General features: G+C 52.6%; 1 protein-coding gene across 2 annotated transcripts in view; it reads right to left on the bottom strand.

Moving 5' to 3' along the window:
- The window catches only part of PLXNA4 (plexin A4), a 416,899-nt gene that overhangs the window by 338,655 nt on the left and 56,690 nt on the right, over positions 1–21,554 (bottom strand). For both annotated transcript variants that reach the window (XM_045062995.1, XM_045062996.1), the window contains exon 2: positions 12,998–14,263. In XM_045062995.1, coding sequence (XP_044918930.1) covers positions 12,998–14,182 — 1,185 coding nt within the window. In that variant the 5' untranslated portion in view covers positions 14,183–14,263. The remainder of the gene's footprint in view (positions 1–12,997; positions 14,264–21,554) is intronic.

Here is a 21,554-nt window from a genome sequence, read left to right on the forward strand (position 1 = left end):
GGGGCAATTAGAGCACCGGGCGGGGGGAGGGGACCCCATAGGGACCACAGACCGGGGAGGCTGAGGTATAAGGGGCAGATGCCAGGGCCATGTGGGCCCTGGAAAGAAAGGCTAATTGGTGAAAGCCTTCGACAGGTGAGGGCCGGCGTGGATTCCAGAACACCCTGGGCAATGGGGGAGGAGAGTGTCTGCTCTTACCCTGGCCCAGCTCTCCCCTGGGCCCCATTAACAGCAAGATGAGAGCAGCAGCCAGAGGAGGCAAGAGTGGACCGCACCCCAGTGTAATCAGACGCCGGGGCACACCTCTCCCTCAGCTGCTCCACAAATGCACACAAATGAGCTTGGGCCATTTTTATAATGCTTGTTTGTTAGACAGCAACTTCATTCTCACCAAGGAAAAAAAATAAGGTTCTGGCCCATGGGAATATATGTGGTGCCTACTTGGGCAAACCTGTGAACAGACAGGGCTCTCTGTTCAAGCCTTAGCCAGGGTTCCACCCTTCTGCCCCGATCAGGAGGATCCCAAATCTGGTCTCCACAAATGTCCTCCTGGTTGCATGGCTTATAAATTAAAACCTGTGACCCACTGGATTCCAGGGACCGTGAGCTCCAGGACAGGACCATATTTTAGGGGTCTCTGTACCCTGAGCTTAGTTCCTGGCTCATGGTAGGTTAAGACATGTGTTAAATGGAAGGATGGAAGAAGAAATGAAAGCCTGACTTTCCCCATAGTTAACACTGTGGCCCCAGAGTCAGAATGCCCGAGTTTGAACCCCAATGCTACCGCTTAATGTTCTGTGACCTTGGGCAAGGGATCTAACTTCTCTGTGCCTCAGTTTATCGTCGGTAAAATGGGGATATACGAGTATATACTTCCTAATGCTGTGGTAAGGATTAAATGATGTAATACACGTAGAATACCTTCTGGCACTTGGTGCCATGGGACTGTTCGCTGTCACCGTTTGTCATCCTTAGACAATTCCGACAACCTCTGTGAGTCTCCTGTTTGGGCGGAAATTCATGGTCTCTACGTCAGAGTGGTGCTAAACGGCAATCAGAGGGCCTAATGTCATCAAGATGAAACAGCAAAAGTTCCTACTTCCTACAGATCTATAAGGCCTATGAGGCCGAAGGAAGGAACAGAGGAATGTGGTAAGATCTAGAACATTTCATGCTATGTATAGAAATGCAAACTCTCGAACCGACCCCGGATCTACTGGATCGGGAACTCTGGGAGTGAGGCTCAGAGACCTGCATCTTCACACCTTCCCAGGTAGGTGACGTGGCCGTTTGCCAGGTTTGAGAAGCACGGACATGAGACCCCGTGGAGGTCCGGGCCTTGCTGAGGGTGGCACAGCCCAGGCAGGTGCAGGAGGAGACAGCCTAGCGGCTCAGAAGCAGGGCCCGCAGGACCCGGAGGCAGAGGCTCCCCGGCGGCCTCCCAAGCGGTGGTGGCCGCAGAGGTGGCGGGGAGAGCTGGAGCTGACACTCCAAATTACAATCTAATAGCTCACCGCGCTTCCCTCGCGCGCGGCAGCAAAGGTTACCGTGCAATTACGTGTCGCTACATACAAATGACAAAGCAGTTACGGTTACTTTACCAATTACGGGGAAATTGCTCCCACTCTGCAGAGAGCCTGGCACTCTGAAAAGCTCTATCATTGCATGGAAAGGGGGTTTTAATTCTGCCGGCATCCTTCCTCTGGCCGCCTCCCCGGGCTCCTGGGGCAGAGCTGCCAAAAGGTCAGCCGGGGACCCCAGAGGTGTCTGGGGGTCTCTGTGGAGACTCTAGAGAGGGTGGAGGAAGACAGCAAACCTGGGAGACAGCTCCTTGGCACTGTCCCAGCCCTGTGCCCTGGTGACAGACTCATAAGGAAGATCTGTCACCCTGACCCCTGGGCCAAGCCACCTGGAGGGCCATGGGCGATGAGGCGGCCAGGGGCCTGGTCCTGAACCTGCTTCTCACTTTGGCTGGTACAGTACAGGCAGCTCCCCTACCCAGTAGGGTGGTCTTAGGCCAGCCCTCAGATGCCCCACCTTGGCAGAAGCCCCACATTGAGTCCTTATTATGGAAAGGTCAGAACTAGGCCAGAGCTCAGTGATCCAAATGTGGTGCTAATGAGGTGAAGGTCACCAGGTCCGTCCCCCTGTGGGCCAATTAGCTCAGCTCTAGGACATGGCCTCTTCCATAGCCACAGGCCACCCCTCTCACCCCAGGCATCGGCTATTTACAAATATCCCGAATTGATCTGAAAGAGGCCGACCAGGTGAGCCAGCAGGGATGGACGGATGCAGCCAGCCCCTCCAAAAGGAGAGGCAGCGGCCAACTGCTCCAGTGGACAGGAGTAAACTTGGGCCTGGGATGGAGGCTACAAAGTCAGACCTGATCCTCCCTTACCCTTGGGCAGCTCCTGGTCCACCAAAGAGAGGAACCCTTCCATCTGGGACCAAACCAGCGCCCCTGCCTTTCCTAAATGCAAAAATAGCACCTAGCCTCATGCAGACCCTAGGCTCACCCCCACTGCGGGAAGGCCAGACCATCACACGGGGGAGAAGGTACCAGAGACTTGCCCAACCTGAAGAGGCTTTTGTTCAGCCTTTTTCCCTCCAACTTATGGTATCTTAGGTTATTGGATCTCCTCTGTCTATGACGGGAAGCTGGAGCAGTAAGTGACAACAACACTATTTACTGTTCCTCACTCATTATAATGCTTGAGAACGTGCGGGAAGGAACAAGTAGACAAAGGCCTAGGTAAGGACCCAAAAATACACAGATGGAAACAGCTCATCTGTTTCTGCTCCTTTCCCGCTGCGTGGGGAAGACAGACCTGGGACACGACTTGGACAAGGTCATCCGTGTCCTGCCTCAGCTGCATACACAGTGCTAGAGGTAGAGCGGGCCCAGGGAAGCAGCCGCGCTCTCAGGAGAGGCCATGTGCAGGCTTGGCTCTGAGTGCCCCAGCAGCACAGAGCACGGCCAGGCTTTCACCCCTCGGCAGGCTCCGAGAAGGCAAAGAAGTCAGCATCTTAGCCTCCAACAGCCCCGTTTTACAGAAGAGGAAATAGAGGAATACAGAGCAAAATGACCCCCGTGGGACCCATTGAGGGGAAAATGGTACCAGAACCCCAAATCCTCCTCTGGAGGGAAAAAGCTGACCTTATATAGGGGCCTCCCCCAGGGTGGTTATAGGGTGGCCCCAAAGGAAGCTATCCCAGGGTCGGAGGCTGCTCAGGGAAGACCCCCTGCCTCCACTTCTCCTGCCACCCACCATGAGGGCTCTGCCTTTCTGGAGCCTCTGGAAGCAACGAACTCCGCCCTGCGGAGGAGGCCACTGGCCAATTGTCACAACAGAACTTCCTCCCTTCCTGGGTCTGTCAGTCCCAAAGAAAAGCAAGGGTTGAAGTTTTGAAAAGCGATGTAAGTTAGGAGAGAAAGAGGAGTGACGCCCACGAGGTGCCTGCTGATGTGGAAAAGAAAAGGTCTTGGATTCTTCATGCTCAGCTGCCCTGAATTCTTCCCATTAATTAATTAATTTACAAACACACACACACACCCCGAAAGCTGACCATAGCCGACTTCCGCCAGATATGGGGACTCTGTGAATTACGCACGTGGGATTTCTTTTTAAAGGGAGATATTGATCCGATAAGCTGAAGAGGCTTGGGTCCAGATACGGACTCCAGCTGTAAAACTCTGCAGTACAAGAAGGCAATAATGACCCACTTACCAGGGGCCGTAGCTCAAATATGACCACTGACCCCTAAGGTGTTAATAAATGCTGCTGCCCACGGCATATCTACCCCTGAGAGGATTCTGAGCGCCCTCTGACTGGGGCAGGCAGAGAAGTAAGCAGTCAGAGTGCTCGGGGAGGTGGAAACATCTTGAGGAGGTTTGGTAGGCTTAGGTCCACCCTTGCCACAATCTTCTTACTCTATCAAAGAGCCCACGTGCCTGAGTGCTTGTTTCTGCAGCAAAGGAAGCAATCCCCGAAACTGCGCTGTGTGACCCACCGATCGCTTTACTGTCGTCCATAAAATTTCGTGTCTCTTTTCTGAGTTCTAACCCTCCCCTGAAGGCCAGCCCATCGCCCATGCTGGCCCTGCATGGCCTTGGAAAACCAGGGAAGTCCTGCAGCAGGTAAAGGCCGGCCCTGACCCGCCCCCCCGGGGGTGCGCTCAGATGTTGGAAACGGAATGAGGGAATGAGGTCTCATCCACTTCATTGCTCATGCAGTATCTCAAAATGATTCCCGTATTGTGTCTTTTTCAATGAGATAGTAGGGAAAATGAATGTGTACAGAGACAGAGGAGGGAAGCCAGCAAACCACAGTGCCAATAACCTACTTAGACAAAACCGTTATGGAAGGGACTTCATGAGAAGTGGCTGGGGGTTGGTAGAACCACCCCACAAATCACACCAACGTCCCCAAGAGTCAAGTGCCCTGTTTCCGAGTATCTTAAAAGGGAGGGGACTAAAATATAGGCCAGAAGGTCATCATGTTGTAGGAGTCCTAGATGTGTACGTGGCTTCTGAGGCAAACATTCACTGTTTGAAGGCACTTGACTACCTGTGAATCCATGGAAGTGATTTGCCAAAAGCAGTGCTTATTTTTGTACCCATTTTAGTATTTCTATGTGTGTTTGAGACTGTGCTCCGTCCCAGCAGAGAGCTAAGTGGTCTCTCACTCATCATCATAACAAGCTACCCTTGTAACAGGAAGCTCAGGCCACTATTTTGAGAGGCATTAGGCCAAGCACACTCTGCAGGCCTGCTGGTTACCAACAGTCGGCCGTGGCCATGCACCCCTCCTAGGAACTGCTGAATGCAGCCGGCAAAGAGCGGCTACGACCCAGGGTAGGGTCCATGACCTTCTCCTCGTGAGCTCAGCTGCAGAGAGTCCTCGGTTTCTCCCTCCAGTAAGCAGACAAGCCTATGACAACAGGACCAGAGCAAGAGAACCAGGACCCCAGTTTTGCAGATGGTGACCACGCTGAGGCTAGTCCAGAGGCCGAGTCGCAGAGGCTGGACCCCTAGGGGGATACCAGGGAAGGCTTCTTGGTGTTGGGAATTGTCCCAAGCACAGCCCCACTGGGTGCTGCTTCTGTCCATTTGTGCCTTAGCTGCAAAGGTGCCCAGTGGCTCCCTGCCAAGGGCAAAGAGGGTCCACACTGCCCATCAATCCCTCATCTCCTCTCCCCTCCCAGACGGCCTCAGCGCCACCAGAGCTATAATTGGAGCAAAGCACGCCACGATGATTAAGTTTGTGCATTTTCTGGCAGGCACTGGGAGGCAGTGGCCCCGCTGGCCAGGCTGAATTATGGGGTCGGCCATTCCCTTGTTAGTGGGAGTAAATTTTATTAGCCCCACTCTTGCAGCCGTGCATCTTCCCCTCTTGCTTCTCAGGCCTGTGTGTGAGTCGGGGTAACGTTGCCTGCACGCGGGATAAATCAGCCAAACAAATCCCATTATATCTTGGAACGCTGACAGAGACACAGTCATGACACCGAGACTGGGACAGACGTGGGCTTTCTTCTCCTGCGGATCCCGTTTCTTCTCCCTGGACAGCTTGTGGGGCCCAAACCACCAGGGGAGGACACATCCACGGAGAGGCCAAACGGGAAACTCCCCTAGTTGTCTTTTTGTCTTCTCTCCACTAACTTGGCTAGTGAAAAAAGCAAGCACCTTGCACCAACGTGCAGTCATTCCCTCGTGCCTTGCAAAAACCGAGGGAGGGACACCGGAAGGTAGCGGCAGGGAGGGTCCAGCTTGAAATGTAACCTCTCCTTCAGATGCCTTCACTTGGCATTCATAACGTGTGCTAGATGGACAGGCGGGTGAACAGGGAACATTCCAGGCCTGGGATATGGAACGTAACCTTTGGCTTAGGCATAGCCCAAATCTCTCCAATGCAGATACTGGTGAAGAAGAAAACATACGTCTGAAATCCTAGCAGTGTTATTAAGTCCCTTTCGATCCCATCGGGTGGTTCTTAGAACCGAAGGAGAAGAAAGGTCCCACAGATGGGGCCGTGAAATGTTAAAGCAGCTTACAAACACAAGGTGTCCCGTGTCTCCTGTCACTTATTAAAGTCTAGGCAGTCCTCTTTCTAAGGAGTCTCAACAGGCTTTAGGAAAGGGATAGTATTTTTATCACCCCCTTCCTGAAGAGCGAACATATGACTCCAAGTGAAAGGGAAGCCGCTTACGAGCCCAGGGGCCTCTCGCGAGCTGGGACTGGCTGAGACCCAGAGGCCCGAACTCTCCAGCCAGAAGCCCAGCCAAGACACTGCCCCGTGAGGATGACGGGGCTTGGAAAGGCCCAGAGTGCGGAGCTGGGCTGTGACGTCTGGCCGCTGTGCGTGCTCCCTGAACGAGGGACCCAGCTGCCGGTGCTGGCTGGGTGGCCGCACGCCGTGTGGGGCGTGTGTGTGTGCGTGTGCACGTGAGAGGGAGCTCGCGGCATTAGCAGCTCCGTGTAGTGTGTGGGTGGAGAATCCATCACACAAAGAGGGGGAGAGGGACTAAGGAGATGAGCAGAAGCTCCACAGCGGAACACAGCAGAGAGAGCAGCCGAGAGAGGGCCTCGGAGGTCTCCAGGGTCCCGTCATTCTCCCTGCGGACTCAACAGGCTTTGGCATTCTGGGGGGACGTGTCCCTTCGTCTGGCCCCGCACACCACCCAAGGCTCAGCCACCATCCCGCGTCCGAAAGCACCATGTGTGCTTAGCTGGGAGATGACGGTCATTGCAAACCCTGCTGGCCACAGAGAGGGAGGTAGATGGCCTTCTCACCGGCGTGCCTAGCACAGAAGCCAAATCCAGGGGAGAGAGGGAACACGTGGTTCTGTAAAGACTGGGGTTGCAGGGTGGCAGGCCCCCGAATGCCGACCTTGAAGTCTGGAGTACTGGGTCAGCAGGCGGTGGGGCGTGAGTGCCGGGGCCCGTGAGTCGGGGGCCTGCGACTTGAGTGTGGTGTGCAGGGAGCACGTTTGGTGGGCCGGGTGTGTGGGTGTGTGCATGTGCGTGTGCGTGTGTCAGATGTAATGGAGCTGAGGAAGGAGGCAGGGGGCAGGCAAGAGGAGTTCCTGGCCTGAGCAGCAGGAGAAAGCCTTGCCTAGCGCCATGAACAACAGGATGCACCCCATCTAACCAGAGCCACACTTCCTGCTGGCTGGGAACAAGAAAACACCCTGAGCGGACGGGCAGAAACCAGCTCCTGGAGCCCGGGATGGCCTCCTGACCATTCCGGATGCTCCCTCTCATGGCTTTTCAGGATCCCCGGCGCCAGATGAACCTGAGAACCATCCAGGCTGGGATGGGAGGCCAACCTGAGACCAGGGCAGGGTGGAGAGCTGACCCTGTCTCCCCCCCAGGGCTGCGGTGTTGCCAAACTAATGCCTACAGGAGTCGAAGCAAGAGGCCCTGTGAACGGGGTTCTCCTGTACAATTCCCCACTGGCTGACATGAAGAGATGCTTGGGGTTAAAAATAAAAAACTCAGTCCCTGTGCCTCTGTGAACTGTGTGGGATAGAACGGGGCTGGTGGGTGAACCCCACATCAGATAGACATGTGGTTTGGCAATGGTTCTCCACCCTAGACTTCCAGAAATGCGAGAGGCTTTTCTAGTTCTTGCAGTGGTGGGGGGTTCCCTGGCACTTGGCGCTCTAGGGTCCAGGACCCCGGGATCATAAGATAGTAGTGCCCAGGCATAGTGCCCAGACAATCCCTGCATCATAGACTGTCCCCTGCCAGATGCTACTAGCACACCACTGAGCCCTAATGGGGAGAGCACGGGGCTAAGAATGAGGATTCATAGTGGATTCTGGTCCACCAATCCCATGACCTTGAGTGAAGTACTTGACTTTTCTGTTCCTCCAGTTTCTCAGCCGGAGAGGATGTTGCCTTTGCTATTATCCTACAGCACCATCAGGAGAAGAAAAGGAGGGGATGAACCCCTCTGGAAACGGTCAGGCCCAATGCCAATGAGCCCCCATGAGGGTCTCCCCTCCCACTGCAGAGACCTGACCGGTGGGAGGCAATGACTCTGGATGATAGTTTCTGCCCCGAGCACTTACATTTTGTATTGGAAGGTCACCCAAAGTTCAAATTTTGAGAGGAAGAGGAAGAAGCTGATTTTTGCGCCATCCAGTTTTATCAGCACTAAAGCTGACACTCCCTGACTCCCATGTCCACTTCTCAATCGGATCCAAACTCAGAGAAGACTTAGTGGCACGAGTGACGACCTTTCCTGTGACCACAGTCATCGTTCCTGCTACACAGGTCATCGTCACCTGCTGGGGTGCAGCTCCCTCCTGGACCCTTGGGCTCCTGGACACTGATGTCATTTCATGATTCTTGGCATCCACCGCGAGGGGGTACATTGCCAGGGCCTGATAAATGCTTCCTTCAATCATTAATTCATTTGGAGGTGGAAGGGCTAGTGTTCCGTGAGTTAGCCGAGAAGGTGAAGAAAAGTTGAGGAGGCACGGATAGCTATGCCTGGGGGACTCTGGGAGGCCAGGCCACCATGTAGAGCCCAAGAGTCTTGGCCCACAAGAGCACACTCTCCAGCCTGGCTGCCCCACTCTGGATCAGGACCGTCAGGGCTCCAAGAAAAGGCTGGGAGCTGTCCCCTTGGTCGGCTCAGGGCCCTGGCACATGACAGAAGCCATAGGCAATGGGTTCCTCATGCCCATCATCTTGTGCTCTGCAGACAGACACTTTATGAAGCCTGGGTGACAGCCTTCAAAAGGGACCAGAGACAATGCTGAGCAGCAGAAACAGAGATTCTATCATTAGCGTTAACCCTCCTGGATGTGCACAAGCAAAGGGCCTCAGGCTGGCCTTTAATCCCCTGATTCAAAGACAGAATAGGACCCCTGGCTGATGCCTCTAGGACCCTCTTTCTGCCCATGCCCTCCTGAGACCTGTAGGTAATTTTCAGACACAGTTGTCCTTGGATATCTCTTTCTATTCAAGCTGGGAAAGTCAGGACGCAGGTAAAGAATGGCCAGAAGGCAAAGATGAAATCCACTGCCATCTCCCACAAGCACCAGAAAACATCCGGGCTGCTTCTCCATCCTCTACGCCCAACACCCACTCAGAGGTTCGTGCTTGCTAAGCATTTACATATACAGCGACCCAATCCCAAGAGGAGGCCACTCCGGGCCGCCATCCCTGATCTCTGATGTGGGCTCTGCCAGTCTTCCATGATTTACCTGGAACAAAAACAACAGGAAGCTCTCTGGGGGCTGCAGACCAAGATTCCAGCCTCGTGGTACGACACTTGTCCTGTATGGTCATCAGGCCGTGGCCCACCACGTGGCTCCACAAACGCTCCCCGGCGTGGCAGCCCAAGTCACACCTGTGTTCTCTTCCCATGCCACCCCCTCTTCCTTGAACACAGCCAGAGGGGCAGCTGGGACCTTGTGGGGGGTCGGGAGCCAGGGCTTATAGTGTTGCCTGCTCTGAGGGCTGGAGGCCGGAGTCCAGGAGAAGGAACGGGGATCCCAAGCAATGGCAGGGGCTGGGAGACCCAGAAGGACACCACGAGATGGGCGTCCTATCCTTAGGGAATGAAGACAACAGGAACACGGTAAAACCGAATCACTGGTCAAGAAGTGCAAACTTCCAGCCATAAAATAACTAAGTCCTGGGGATGTGATGTCCTGCGTGGTGACTACATGGTTAAGATACTGTGTTGTATACTTGAAAGTTGCTAAGGGCATAGATCTTAGAAACTCTCATCACAAGAAATTTGTAACTATGTGTGGCTAACCAGACTTAGGACGGTGATCACGTTGCAATACGTACAAATATCAGATTGTTACGTTATACATCTGAAACCAATATAATGTCATATGTCAGTTATATCTCAATTTAAAAAATGAACCACTAATCATACCTTTTCAAACTTTTTGGGTTGTAATTATGATAAAACCCACAGGGAACACCTAGCCTACAAAACACAGGTCTTAAAGTCAAATTCCTGGGCCCAAGCTTCCCTCCTCCACTGTCTTACGGAAGGAATGCCGCGGGACGGAGGCCACCTGAGAATCTGTCCTACTTCACAGGCCTCCAGGGAATCTTGGACTCAGAGGCCAAAGAGAATTCTAGATTCAACTTGTCGATCCTTGCTTCAAGGGAAAAGGCCACATGAGTGGGTGGAGGAAAAGCTGGGTTTGCAAACGGTGCACCCATGAGGGTTCCTCCCGGGGAGGCCCAGGACTCTAGCCTGGCTGATGGCGAGTGGGGAGGAGGGGGGGCATGTGTGGTCTGAGCTGGGGCCAAATGAATTGTGGCCGAGCACCTGAGCACCAGAGCAAAGCCATCCAAGTGTCGGCCAAATCAAAGGAAACTGATACTTGACATTACAAGCCGGCGTGGCCTTTTATACTGGCTGGGGACACAGCCCAGCCCAGTGTGGAGTTTCTGGCTTCCTTTCTGCTCTCAGCCCTGAACTTGCCTTCAGCTTGAAAGGGCTAATTAAAGCCCAAAGAAAAATCAAAAGCTTGTTATCTGGTTCCATGACTCCCAGGCCTGGCATTAGCCTGTCTTGCAAAGCTGTCATCCCTCTGTTCTCTCCAAGGCCACCATGCAGCCTTAGGACCTGCAGCTCTGCAGACTTCCATGATGAACTTTGCTTTTTGTATTGTGGCAGGGAGCAAGGGCGGGACAAACACCTGCCCGTGGGCAGCCAGGCTGATCCCTGCAGCTGATTCTACTCCCAAAAGCCTCACCTGAAAAGACAGAATTTGAGCAAGTTTCCAACAGAAAAGCAACGACAGAAAAAAAAAAATAGCCAACCCATCTGATCGCAAAAGAACTAGCTGGTTCATAAGCACACAGCGTAGACTTGCATTTTTGAACTTAGGAAGTGCGTGCGTGTGTGTGTGTGTGTGTGTGTGCTAGCAGGAGTATTTACTGTGTGTGTGCATACATGCGTGGGTAGGTGTGTGCCTGTGCATGTGTGTGCACGTATGTGTGCAAGTGGGATTTCCCTCAAGAAGCAAGGGAGAGGTTCCTCAATTGCTATGTCTGCCGTTTTTTTCCCAAAATTAGTGACCTTGGGTAATTTCATTTCCCTTGCCAGACCTGAGAATGAAGGTACCGTCCAGAGGGTCTCTAGGGGCCCTCCCCATGCCAGCTTCCTAATGTATCCCTCCCAGGGAGCTATGCTCGCATGTGTATCATACACACACAGAGCATAGTGCCAGGCCTGTCCTTTAGACCCTGCATTTGGGAGAAGTCCATGGCCCCCAAGTTCAGAAACCTGTCTCCTTGATTCTACTGAGTGGATCCGTCACTGCCCCAAACCAAAGGTTCCCAAACATATGACACCCGCTAGGGCTCAGCAGCTGCACTGGAGTCCCCTCTGGTCTCTGGCCTGGCCAAGACTGTCAACTGATGGCTTCCTCTCTGGCCCTTGGTGCTTCTCCCATCCTCTCTGACACTAGGGGTCTCTGGCTTCTTGGGATCTCCAAAAAGAAATGGCATCTTTTAGTTTCAGCCCAGGCACCTGGAAAACTCACCACTGGAAAACAGCCGGAGCCTAAATGTTAAGACCCTGAAGACCAGCGTTGCTGAGTCCCTTCCTTCTCCTCCATCTCCCCTTCCTCACCCCCCACCCCGGAGTCCCAGTGCCCAGAGGAATGACCTCCCCACAAGCTGCCCGGGAGCCAGTGTCCTCTGAGATGTGTTTGGCAAGTAGCTATACTTCATGAAGGGAAACTTAGACTCTTAAAGTCAATCAAGATACATTTTCCCAGGGCGCCTGGCTGGCTCATTGGGTTAAACCTCTACCGTCGGCTCAGGTCATGGTTTCAGGGTCCTGGGATCAAGCCCCGCATCGGGCTCTCTGCTCAGCAGGGAACCTGCTTCCCCCCACCTTTGCCTGCCTCTCTGCCTACTTGTGATCTCTGTTTGTCAAATAAATAAATAAAATCTTTAAAAAAAAAAAAAAAAGATACATTTTTCCAACGTGGCATTCCACCAAAGTTGGACAGGCCTTCAAGAATCACATACTTCTACCTGTGTGTGAATTCTCCTTTCTTCTGTCTACATTAAGATCACAGGATAGATTTTTCTCAAATGAGGTTCGTGATTTCTTAAGTGAATGATAAACGGGGAAAGGAGGGGGACACGGGTATAGAAGATGCTCATAAGCGAGCCTCTAAGTTCCTGGAATCATTTTCAAGATGAACAGAAGTCCGGCCACAGCAAGCCGGGCCACGATCTGCTGCACCTGTGGCTGCCCAGCAAGGCCCTGGGAAGGCCTCCTAAACCCACCCTCCCTTCCCCGCCTCTTTCCGGTTTCCTTCAGCATTTCTGTCACCCAGCACTGTTTCAAGGCTGCTTGGCATGTCTCTTGCTGGGAACGGAGCACACAGAAAATGCTTCAGAAATGCAGTCTTCTCAGTAAGTTCCGCATCCGCCCCTATATGCACTGGACTCCCACCCCACTTCTGCTCCCATTTTGCCCTTTCCTAAAGATACTCAAGGCACTTGATCATAATGCTCTTGAAGTTGTAGATCTACGCCAAATACAGAATGCCCAGCTCCATTATTCCCCCTAATGGTTTCATTCCAAGCTCCCAGGGAAGTGATTTACAGGCACAGTCAGTAGGAAAGATGGGTCCATGTCTCGTACCAGAGGACACGATAATCTGGCCTTAACAATGTCTGGTGCATATAACTATATAACAGAATCCCTGCTTATCCCAAGCATGTTCCCCTATAACCACACGCCAACATGGAATAAAGTGCCCAGATGGGAAATATACCTTTCAGCTCTACCTCCAACCCTGATAAGCTCAGCGTCAGAGACGCAACACAACGCATTTGAGCCGGCCCTGTTCTGAGTCCAATGAGACCCAGAGATGGGATGTGCTTGTCTCCCTCGCGTACTGGGATGGGTGATTCCCACCCCATGGAAGCCACAGGCTAGAGTCCCCCTGCCACACCCTGCCCTTCCAGCCCACGGGCCCTCCCCTGACTCACCGCGCTGCTGCAGGGAATGTCCTTCACCTTGAGCCAGGCTAGGTCCAGCGTACCCTCCCCACGATAGCAGGATTGCAGCCGCTCCTTAATGCGATCGTTGATCTGCTTCAAGATAAAGATGCACAGGGCAGACTCGTCCAGGGATTTCATTTTCCGCTTCTGGCCCTTGGAGAAGACAGTGAAAAGGAGGTCATCCTCCGGACGGACTCCGAGGGTCCGGGCGAGCACGGCGCCGGCTTTGGACAGGTAGGCAGCCTGCAGCAGGCGGTACTCTACCCCGCCGCGCTCACAGCCGATGGGCACCTCCACGTAGGAGTTGAAGGCCGTGTCCTCCTTGCAGAGCCTCACGAGCTTGGAGGTATAGACCTGTTCCTTGGTGGTGGAGCCTGGTGGAGACACCATCTCAGGCTGGAGGGTCAAAAAGTAGACAAAATTGCCACTGCTGAAGCCATAGACGTAGTAGATATCAAAGTCGGGGATGACGGTGAAGGTATCCGAAGGGATCTTAATCATCGAGGCCACAAATTCATCGTGGAAGACATAAGCGAACATGCCGTCTGCCTCCGAGTTCTTGGTCAGCTTCCGGCTGGAGATGGTAGGGAAGTACTCCGGCTTCCCGTCCACCGCCGTGGCGATGAAGAGCTTGTCGTCCAGGTTGCTGTAGGAGACGATCACTCCAAAGACGGAGCCGCTCTCGTTGACTCCCGACAGGTAGTGTTCCTTCTTGTGGAAGGGCTCCCCCAGCTTGAAGAGGTCCTCAAGCCTGAGAAGCTTGCAGATGCCTTGGTAAAGGCTCCCACAGGCGATGAGCCTGTTCTCCTTGTAGTCTATCAGGAGCATCTTGTTGACATTGTTGGTGGTGGTCAGTGGCTCGTTACACGTCTGGACGATGCGGGGTGGGTAACACTTGGGGTTGTCCTCATCTGGCCCTGTCTGGTGGGTCACCAAGACCTTCAGGTCACTGGAGAGTTTGTAGATCCGGTTGACGGCCCCCAAGTAAATGTGCCCTGTCCTCTCGTCCACCACCAGGTGGTTGAAACCCTCGGCTGGTTCCCCACGGAATGTGACAAAAGACCGCTTCGGGGACGGTGGCGGGGGTTGCCGGGGGAGCAGAGTGGAGGAGCCCATCCCCACCATCAAGAGATGGGAGAGAAGGCAAGTCCAGTTCCAAGGCATGGCTTTCATTTCAGAAACAGGTCCTTGCGGCACGGCAGCACTCGGCACAAGGGTCCCCTCGGAGGGCCAGGACTCAGGAGGAGAGGCTCCCTGCGGGGGAAGGCAAGGATGTGATACTGGACCACAATGATAGCGGCTCAGTTTCCCCCCACAGCTGGTGTGGCTGGACCCGGAAAGCCCTCTGCTCGTGCGGAGACAGAGAACTGCCACAGAGATGTGGAAGGCCTAGGGACTCCGCCGCCACGCGTGCAGGGGACAGCCAGGTCTGGGCGGCAGGAGGGCAACCTCGACAATAACAATAATGGTAATAACCATGATCATGGTGAGGACAATAATCACTCGCTACCTGATGCCTGGCTTTGGAACAATCACTGTCCAGCACCTTCCAGAGACCGTCTCGTTCCAGCGTACCAACCCTTCAGTGCTGGGGACTCTTCCAGCTGCCCCTCCAGACCCGCGACCTGCCCTTCTCTGTACCTGGGAGGCTGACCTGGGTGGACTTTTTGTGCACGGGCTGCCTGCCCTCAGGCCTGGTGTGGTCCACAGAGCCGGGAGGGTCAGCAGAAAGCCGGAGGGGAGGGGAGGGGAGGGGAGGGGAGGGGACAGGAGGATGGGGGTGGGCTGCCCTCACGGCTGCCACCCTCACCCCCAGGTCTCAGTGACCCTAGGCATGCTTCCCCAGGCCACCTCTGTCTCCAGGTTCTGTGAACCACTTCCGGCCCCTACCACTTGGTCCCAGAGGAAGTAACGGGGCTCTGCCTTTTAAGGAGCCACACCTTTAGGAACTCTTTGTGAAGATTTCCTATATTAACCTTCGCACAAATAACCTGATTTGCATGTGGCATCTCCTGCTGGCACCCAGTCCTCTGAAGTCAGCAGTATGGCTGTCCCCAGCCTGCAGCTTAAGGAAGTTAGACAACTTGCAGCGCTTGTATAGGGGGAGAGGTGGATTCAAACCCGGGTGTACAAGTCGATAGTAAGTTCTCATTCTTCACCGCTAACCCATCTCCGTTCACCCCAGCCTGGTGCGGTGGGGACAGATGCCAGCTGTGTTACCGCACAGCACAATAGTTCAGAAAGCCCTTTCCTGGGGGCTGTCTCTTACAGCCCCAGCCCTCTGGGTCTACACCTACGCTTCTCCTTTGCACCTGCCCACTGCCAAGTGGTGCACGAGGCTGATCCTGGATCCCTCTGTGGTGACTGGGTCCTCTGGGTACACTGCCCAGCTCTGAGCCCTGATGTCATTTTAATGAGGCAGACCTTGGCTGCCTCTCCTACTGGGGCCTCTTGTGAGAGGTTTTCATTACAGGGAGAGAACAAACGGTTTAATAAGTTGCCCCATGAATGACTGAGTGAATGAATGAATGAATGAATGAATGAATGAATAACTCCCCTTGAGACAAAACAGTGCTCGGTCCTAAGAGTCTCATTCGTTTCTATTCAAGAGGATGGCTTCCTAGTTCTTCCAGTTTGAGAGAACTAAGGGCAGGAATGACCGACATCTTATTTGGGGGCATCTCAGCTTTGCTGAATTTCTCTCATTTCCCCCCACATCCTCGATAACCAGGTGGCAGGAAGAGGTAGACCACAGAGCAAGAGAAACCACCCCCACCCCAACCACAGGTAGAGTGCACATTTCCATGAAGGCCGAGAGAAGAAAGGAGAAAGCCAAGACTCGACGTCTGCTGAAATCCCGACAGAAAGGCACACCAGAGGAGGGAGACTGGTTGCCTAGCCACAGCCCAGAACAGTCGTGCCGGCCTGGGGCCTGCGTTCACTCCCCCACGTGACAGATGTTGGCACGGGGCACAGTCGGAACTTGCAAAATGCTGTGGGGTCCCAGGACAGCCAAGGCTGCAGGGACCCTCTGAGAACTCGGGGGTCCGCTCAGGTAGATGCCACCAGAACCCGACTTACGCGGACAGCGGGCTGCTATGTGACAGATGGTAGAATGTTCCCATGAGGAACGCTGACTTCCAGCCTGGGATGAGGGAGCAAGGAGAAGGCTGTGGGATGGCTGTGAACTGAGCGGGGACACGTGGAGCCGGAAGAAAAGGGCCTCCTTGGGAAGGGTTCGGAGTCGCAAAAGCCTGTCAGATGGCGCACACCAGGGACAGTCTGTCTGGAGCACAGGGTCGGGTAGGAGACAGGGCTGAAAGAGAAGCCCCGAGCCTCGTCAGGACATCCGTGCCAGCTGGAGACTGTAAACTGCAGGGTATTGAGAAGGGGCACTTGCGGGAAAAGAGCACAGGCCCCCGGAGAGGGGTCCCCGTCCTTCCACTGATTCAGCCTCTGCAGGAGCACTGGAGTTTGGGGCTGAGGGCCGTAGGCTCCGTGGGGAGCAGGGAGGCCTGTCGTGTTCGCTGGTGAATCCACAGAGCCAAGCTCACACCCGACATACAGCCGAGACTCAAGACCTGTTTTCTCCTGGGCAGAGAGAGGCGCGGAGGAATGTCATCTGCCCTACCAGGCCCCACGTATGAGCCTGCGTGTGACCCCCTTGCCTGATCAGCACAGCCAGGCGTTGGGCTCGTAGTGGTTTCACCTGCTTCCCTGATGAGGAGCCTTAGCTCTGGATTGGGATAATAAGCGGCAGGGTTGGGGTTGAAACCCAGGTCTGTATCAAACCACAAAATCCATAGTCTTTCTAGAGACACACAATTCTAGAGTCCAGAATACAGAGCACACAGAAGCCCTTTTCAATTCATGTAGGTCCCCAAAGAGAAAAACCCCGGGACAGCTCTGTAGGAGGAAGTCAAGCCCCCGGGACCCACAGAGCACAACCCGGCAGATAATATCCATCCCGCGGGCACCACGATTCACCTCTCAAAGTGTTCCTGAGGGAAAGCACCTGGCCCAGGGCCTCAGGACAGGCGAGCAGCAAGTACTTAGCAAACGATAGTTGTTCTTGTTGACAAGACTGAAATGAGATGAACAGGGTTGGGATTATGATAACAAGACGGTACCTGAGGGCACCATCTCAGCTGAAGAGATGAGGACTCGGGATGGCTCATCTTGAGCTGCCTGTGCCAATCCAAGTATCAGAGAAGAATCTAGAAGTCTTTCATCACGAAGAGACAATCCAGGTAAAGAGTTCCAATCCGTGATTTTAAAGACAAGGAACCTGTGATCCAGGGAAGTTAAATGATGTGCAGAAGGTCACGTAGTGAGTTGAAGAAAGGGGCGGTGTGAAGCTCGGGTCTCTGGACTCCCTGTCCAGTGCTCTTTCCACCACCTGCAGCCTGTCCTCCGACTTTGTCTGAACCCATTTCAGCACCTGCTCCCTGGCCTTTGTCTAGGGGAGCATGCTCTTTGGATGCCATATGTTCTTCTGGCTAACAGAGCTCTCAGAACATTGCTGCCAACAACCAAATTCCAGCAGGGCTGGTAATCCTCTTTCCAGACAGGCAGGTGCTGCCCAGGGCTCAGCCACCCGCTCTCTGGAGGGAACCTGCTGCAGTCCCTGTATAGGAACCTGCCAGGCACCGGGGGTTGGGGCGGGGGGGAGTGTGCCTGCCACGCCCCCACCCTAACTGTACATACTCACAGACCCACACACCAATAAACAGTTCTCCAGTTCATAAGAAGCCAGGCAAGGAAGCCTGTAATTATGAATTTACTGAGCAGAAAGGTGCCGGGGCTCTTTCTCCATCTTCTATTAGACAGTGAAATGAGACACAGTTATGCATCTCAAACACTTATCACCCTCATCTGGGGATGGTGAAATTACTGCGCCCGGAGAAGGGGGCACCCACAGAAAACAATAACATGTGATGGGAATAACCACCCTCATATTTTACACAATACGGAAGGACTGATTAGGAAACACGGTAACAGAGAAATGGAAAAGAAAAGAACAAGCAAGGGTGTGGGCTCCAGCTTGTCTGGGCTGGGTGTGACCCAACTGAAACGCCCCCTGCTCCCAGCTCTAAGATTCACAAGTGGGCAGAGTTGCCGGCCCTCTGCCCCTCAGGGCTGCCTGAGGCAGCTCTCCCCGCGAGCTGGCCTGCCTGGGCAGCTCCATTCCAGAACATCTGTCCTTATATAAGGTGGTGACCCGAGTTAGGAAACCCTGCTCCCAATTCTAGGTCCTGCCTATGACGTCTTCTCTGGGGGCATCAATTAGGTTTTAAAAGTATTGGAGGTAGCACCATCTCTGATCCTTGAAGGCAAGTGACGTGACTGAGTCACCTCAAGATCAGCCCAAAGACCTCGCTGAACTAGCGGAGTGGGCAAGAGGCAGAAGGCTGGAGAACTGAAAGTCTCAGCATTTGAACCCAAACATACCACACTTTTCCCTTCTTTGAAATCAGATTTTAATTCTGAATGATCTCGGGGGAGTTGGGACTCATTTTTAGAAGCCGATCATCATTTTGATTAAAGAAATTGGGGCTGTCTTTGTTTTATGTGGCAAGTGTTGAAGAGCTCAAACTCATTTTCATGAAATAGCACCAGCCTCTCAGATCCCTGAGTGGTAGAGAAGAAAGTTATTATAGACTAGTTTAAAATGGCAATTACCTCATGAAATTACTTTAGAGTTTACAAGACGTTTTCAAATACATCACCTTGTTCTGATTTTAGTATTCATGACAACCCTGTTAGGTAGAAGAAATATTTGTAAGTGTGTCTCTTTTACAAATAAGGAAACTGAGGCACAAACAGGTACAGGTGCAGGCTGAGGTAGCGCAAAGTCATGCTGGGACTTAGACTTTTGCTATGGGATGATAGAGCATTCTGAAGACTTAATCTGGGATGGTGTTTCAAAAGACCATCTCTACAACATACCGTGAATCCAGAAACCAACTGAGTGGGTCCCACATGCTTTTTTATGAAATAAAATAGAGGAAAAATAAGACTATGTCACATTGAGGAAGGATAATGACGATTTAGCGTGACTTTTATTTGAGCCATATATGTGTATGCGTTGAGTGTGACGTAAATGTATTTCTTAACGTTAGCCATTGTGATGGTTAATTTTATTTTTTTTTCTATTTTTTAAAGATTTTATGTATTTATTTGACAGAGAGAAATCACAAGTAGATGGAGAGGCAGGTAGAGAGAGAGAGGGAAGCAGGCCCCCTGCTGAGCAGAGAGCCCGATGCGGGACTTGATCCCAGGACCCTGAGATTATGACCTGAGCTGAAGGCAGCGGCTTAACCCACTGAGCCACCCAGGCGCCCCGTGATGGTTAATTTTATATGTCAACTTGGCTGGCCAATGGTGCCCAGATATGTGGGAAAACATTATTCTGGATGTCTCCATGAGGATGTTTTCAGATGAAATTAATATTTAAATCAGTGGACTTGGGGTGAAAGAGTCCCCTGCCCCCCACATAAAGTAGCCATCTAAAGAGCTGAAGACTGACCTCCCTGAGAAAGAAGGAATTCTGCCAGCAGAAAGCCAAAGGCTTTCTGCTGAGTCTGCAGTCTGTGGGCCTACATGGCTCTCCTCTGAGTCCCTCTTACAGGTTTTAGACTTGGAGCCTCCACAATTGTATAATATAATTCCTTAAAGGCAATCTCTTTCTCTATACACACACACACACACACACACACACACACACACAGAGTTTCTGTTTCTTTGGAGAACACTGACTAATATAGTCATGATCAAGAAAATCTTTGAAAGACACTGTTAGAGATAGGGGACCCTTTTAATTCTGGCACCGTTCATTTACCCTCTAGGGATCCATCTCTTCACCCTCTCTCAGCCCAAAAGCTTCTGAGCAAATGGCGTCTACTCCTGCTTCAAGGGAGAGCACATGACTTGGGTCCAAACCAATCAGGACAGAGCTGCTGGAGGGGTGGGGGCGGGGGGTAATGTTCCAGTGATTGGTTCAGGGATGGATATCTGGTAAGGTCAGAATCTCGAGAGGCCACAGGCTTTGGATGAGAGTGCTGAGGAAAAAGTTCTAGGTCTTCCATTGGATGTGACCTTGGAGAAGCATTCACCTGAGAACTGTGAGCACCATCTTATAACCATGGGGGTGGGAAGTGGGGAGGGGAGCCTGAAGAGAATGAGCCCAAAGCACTGAGGAGAGCAGAGCTGAGCAAGAGAATGGAAATTACTGGATCCCAGATCCTGGTGACATCACACAGATGTCTAGATCAAGTGTGCTGAAACCAGCTCTATGCTTACACTTTCCAGTTACATGAGCCAAAAATTCCCCTTCTGCATAAGCCAGTGTGGGTTCTGGAATTTGTTAAAGAAAGAATCCTAACCCGTACACAGAAAAATCCAGACTTCCAGCCAAAAGACTAAAGTGTCTCTTCCCCCTTCCTCTCTAATAGACTATCCTTTCACAGGGGAAAGGAAGCATGCCAAAGAGTTCTCCACGTCCTGCTGGCCACAGAGATAACCTAGAATTCTGCAAACAGTGGCACTTTTTTTCAGGTTAAGATTTGGGTGTGTGATGGTGTTTGTATGTCTATTTGTGTGCTGACTTTCAGAATCCAACACAGTGCTCCTCTGTCTGCTGGGTGTTTGCTTTGAGAGCAGCACTGGCAGGTCCCATGGTGAGACCCCATGGTGACTGTCCTAGCCTCTGTGTCTTCTGGATAGGTGGTTTACACTCCCTGGGATCCCCACCCCTCAACTCTGCCTCACCTAGGATCACATCTCCAAAGAAGCCATTTGTGGCTTCTACATACTTGTGTGGGATGCCCCTGTGATGTGGTAGTAGACATACTGGTGTAGGATGCCCCTGTGATATAGTAGTAGATGAACCAGTGCCCCCCAGAATCTCACACTGTACAAACTGTGCTGTATTTGTCCACTGATGCTGTCCCCTCCCTAAAATGTGAGCTTCTAGAAGCCAGAAATTTATCTTTTACCATGATTCTCTCCGCTTCCAATATCAGAGCCTGCTACATAGGTATGTAATAATAGGTATGTAATACCTGATAATAGGTACGTAATAAATGTTTGAGAACACATGAATGAATGGATGAATAAGTGAGAGATTGATGAACGAATGAATGACCACTCCCCTGCCATGTGTCTGCAATGGCATCTGGGACCATCTACAGCGGAAGTCAGAGCAAACCTGGGTGCTGTGCCCTTTGTGCCAACAGTGACCAAACTCAAAATGCTGGTTTTGCTCTGCTCTGATCCAGTGCTTCCAACTACTTAAAATACTCAGTTTTGGGCGCCTGGGTGGCTCAGTGGGTTAAGCCGCTGCCTTCGGCTCAGGTCATGATCTCAGGGTCCTGGGATCGAGGCCCGCATCGGGCTCTCTGCTCAGCAGGGAGCCTGCTTCCCTCTCGCTCTCTCTGCCTGCCTCTCCATCTACTTGTGATTTCTCTCTGTCAAATAAATAAATAAAATCTTAAAAAAAAAAATAAAATAAAATAAAATACTCAGTTTTGTCTGCTTCAAGCAT

This window comes from Mustela putorius, unplaced genomic scaffold (genome assembly GCF_011764305.1).
Source record: "Mustela putorius furo isolate JIRA1106 unplaced genomic scaffold, ASM1176430v1.1 tig00003845_pilon_pilon_pilon, whole genome shotgun sequence".
In the NCBI taxonomy this organism is placed as follows: Eukaryota; Metazoa; Chordata; class Mammalia; order Carnivora; family Mustelidae; genus Mustela; species Mustela putorius.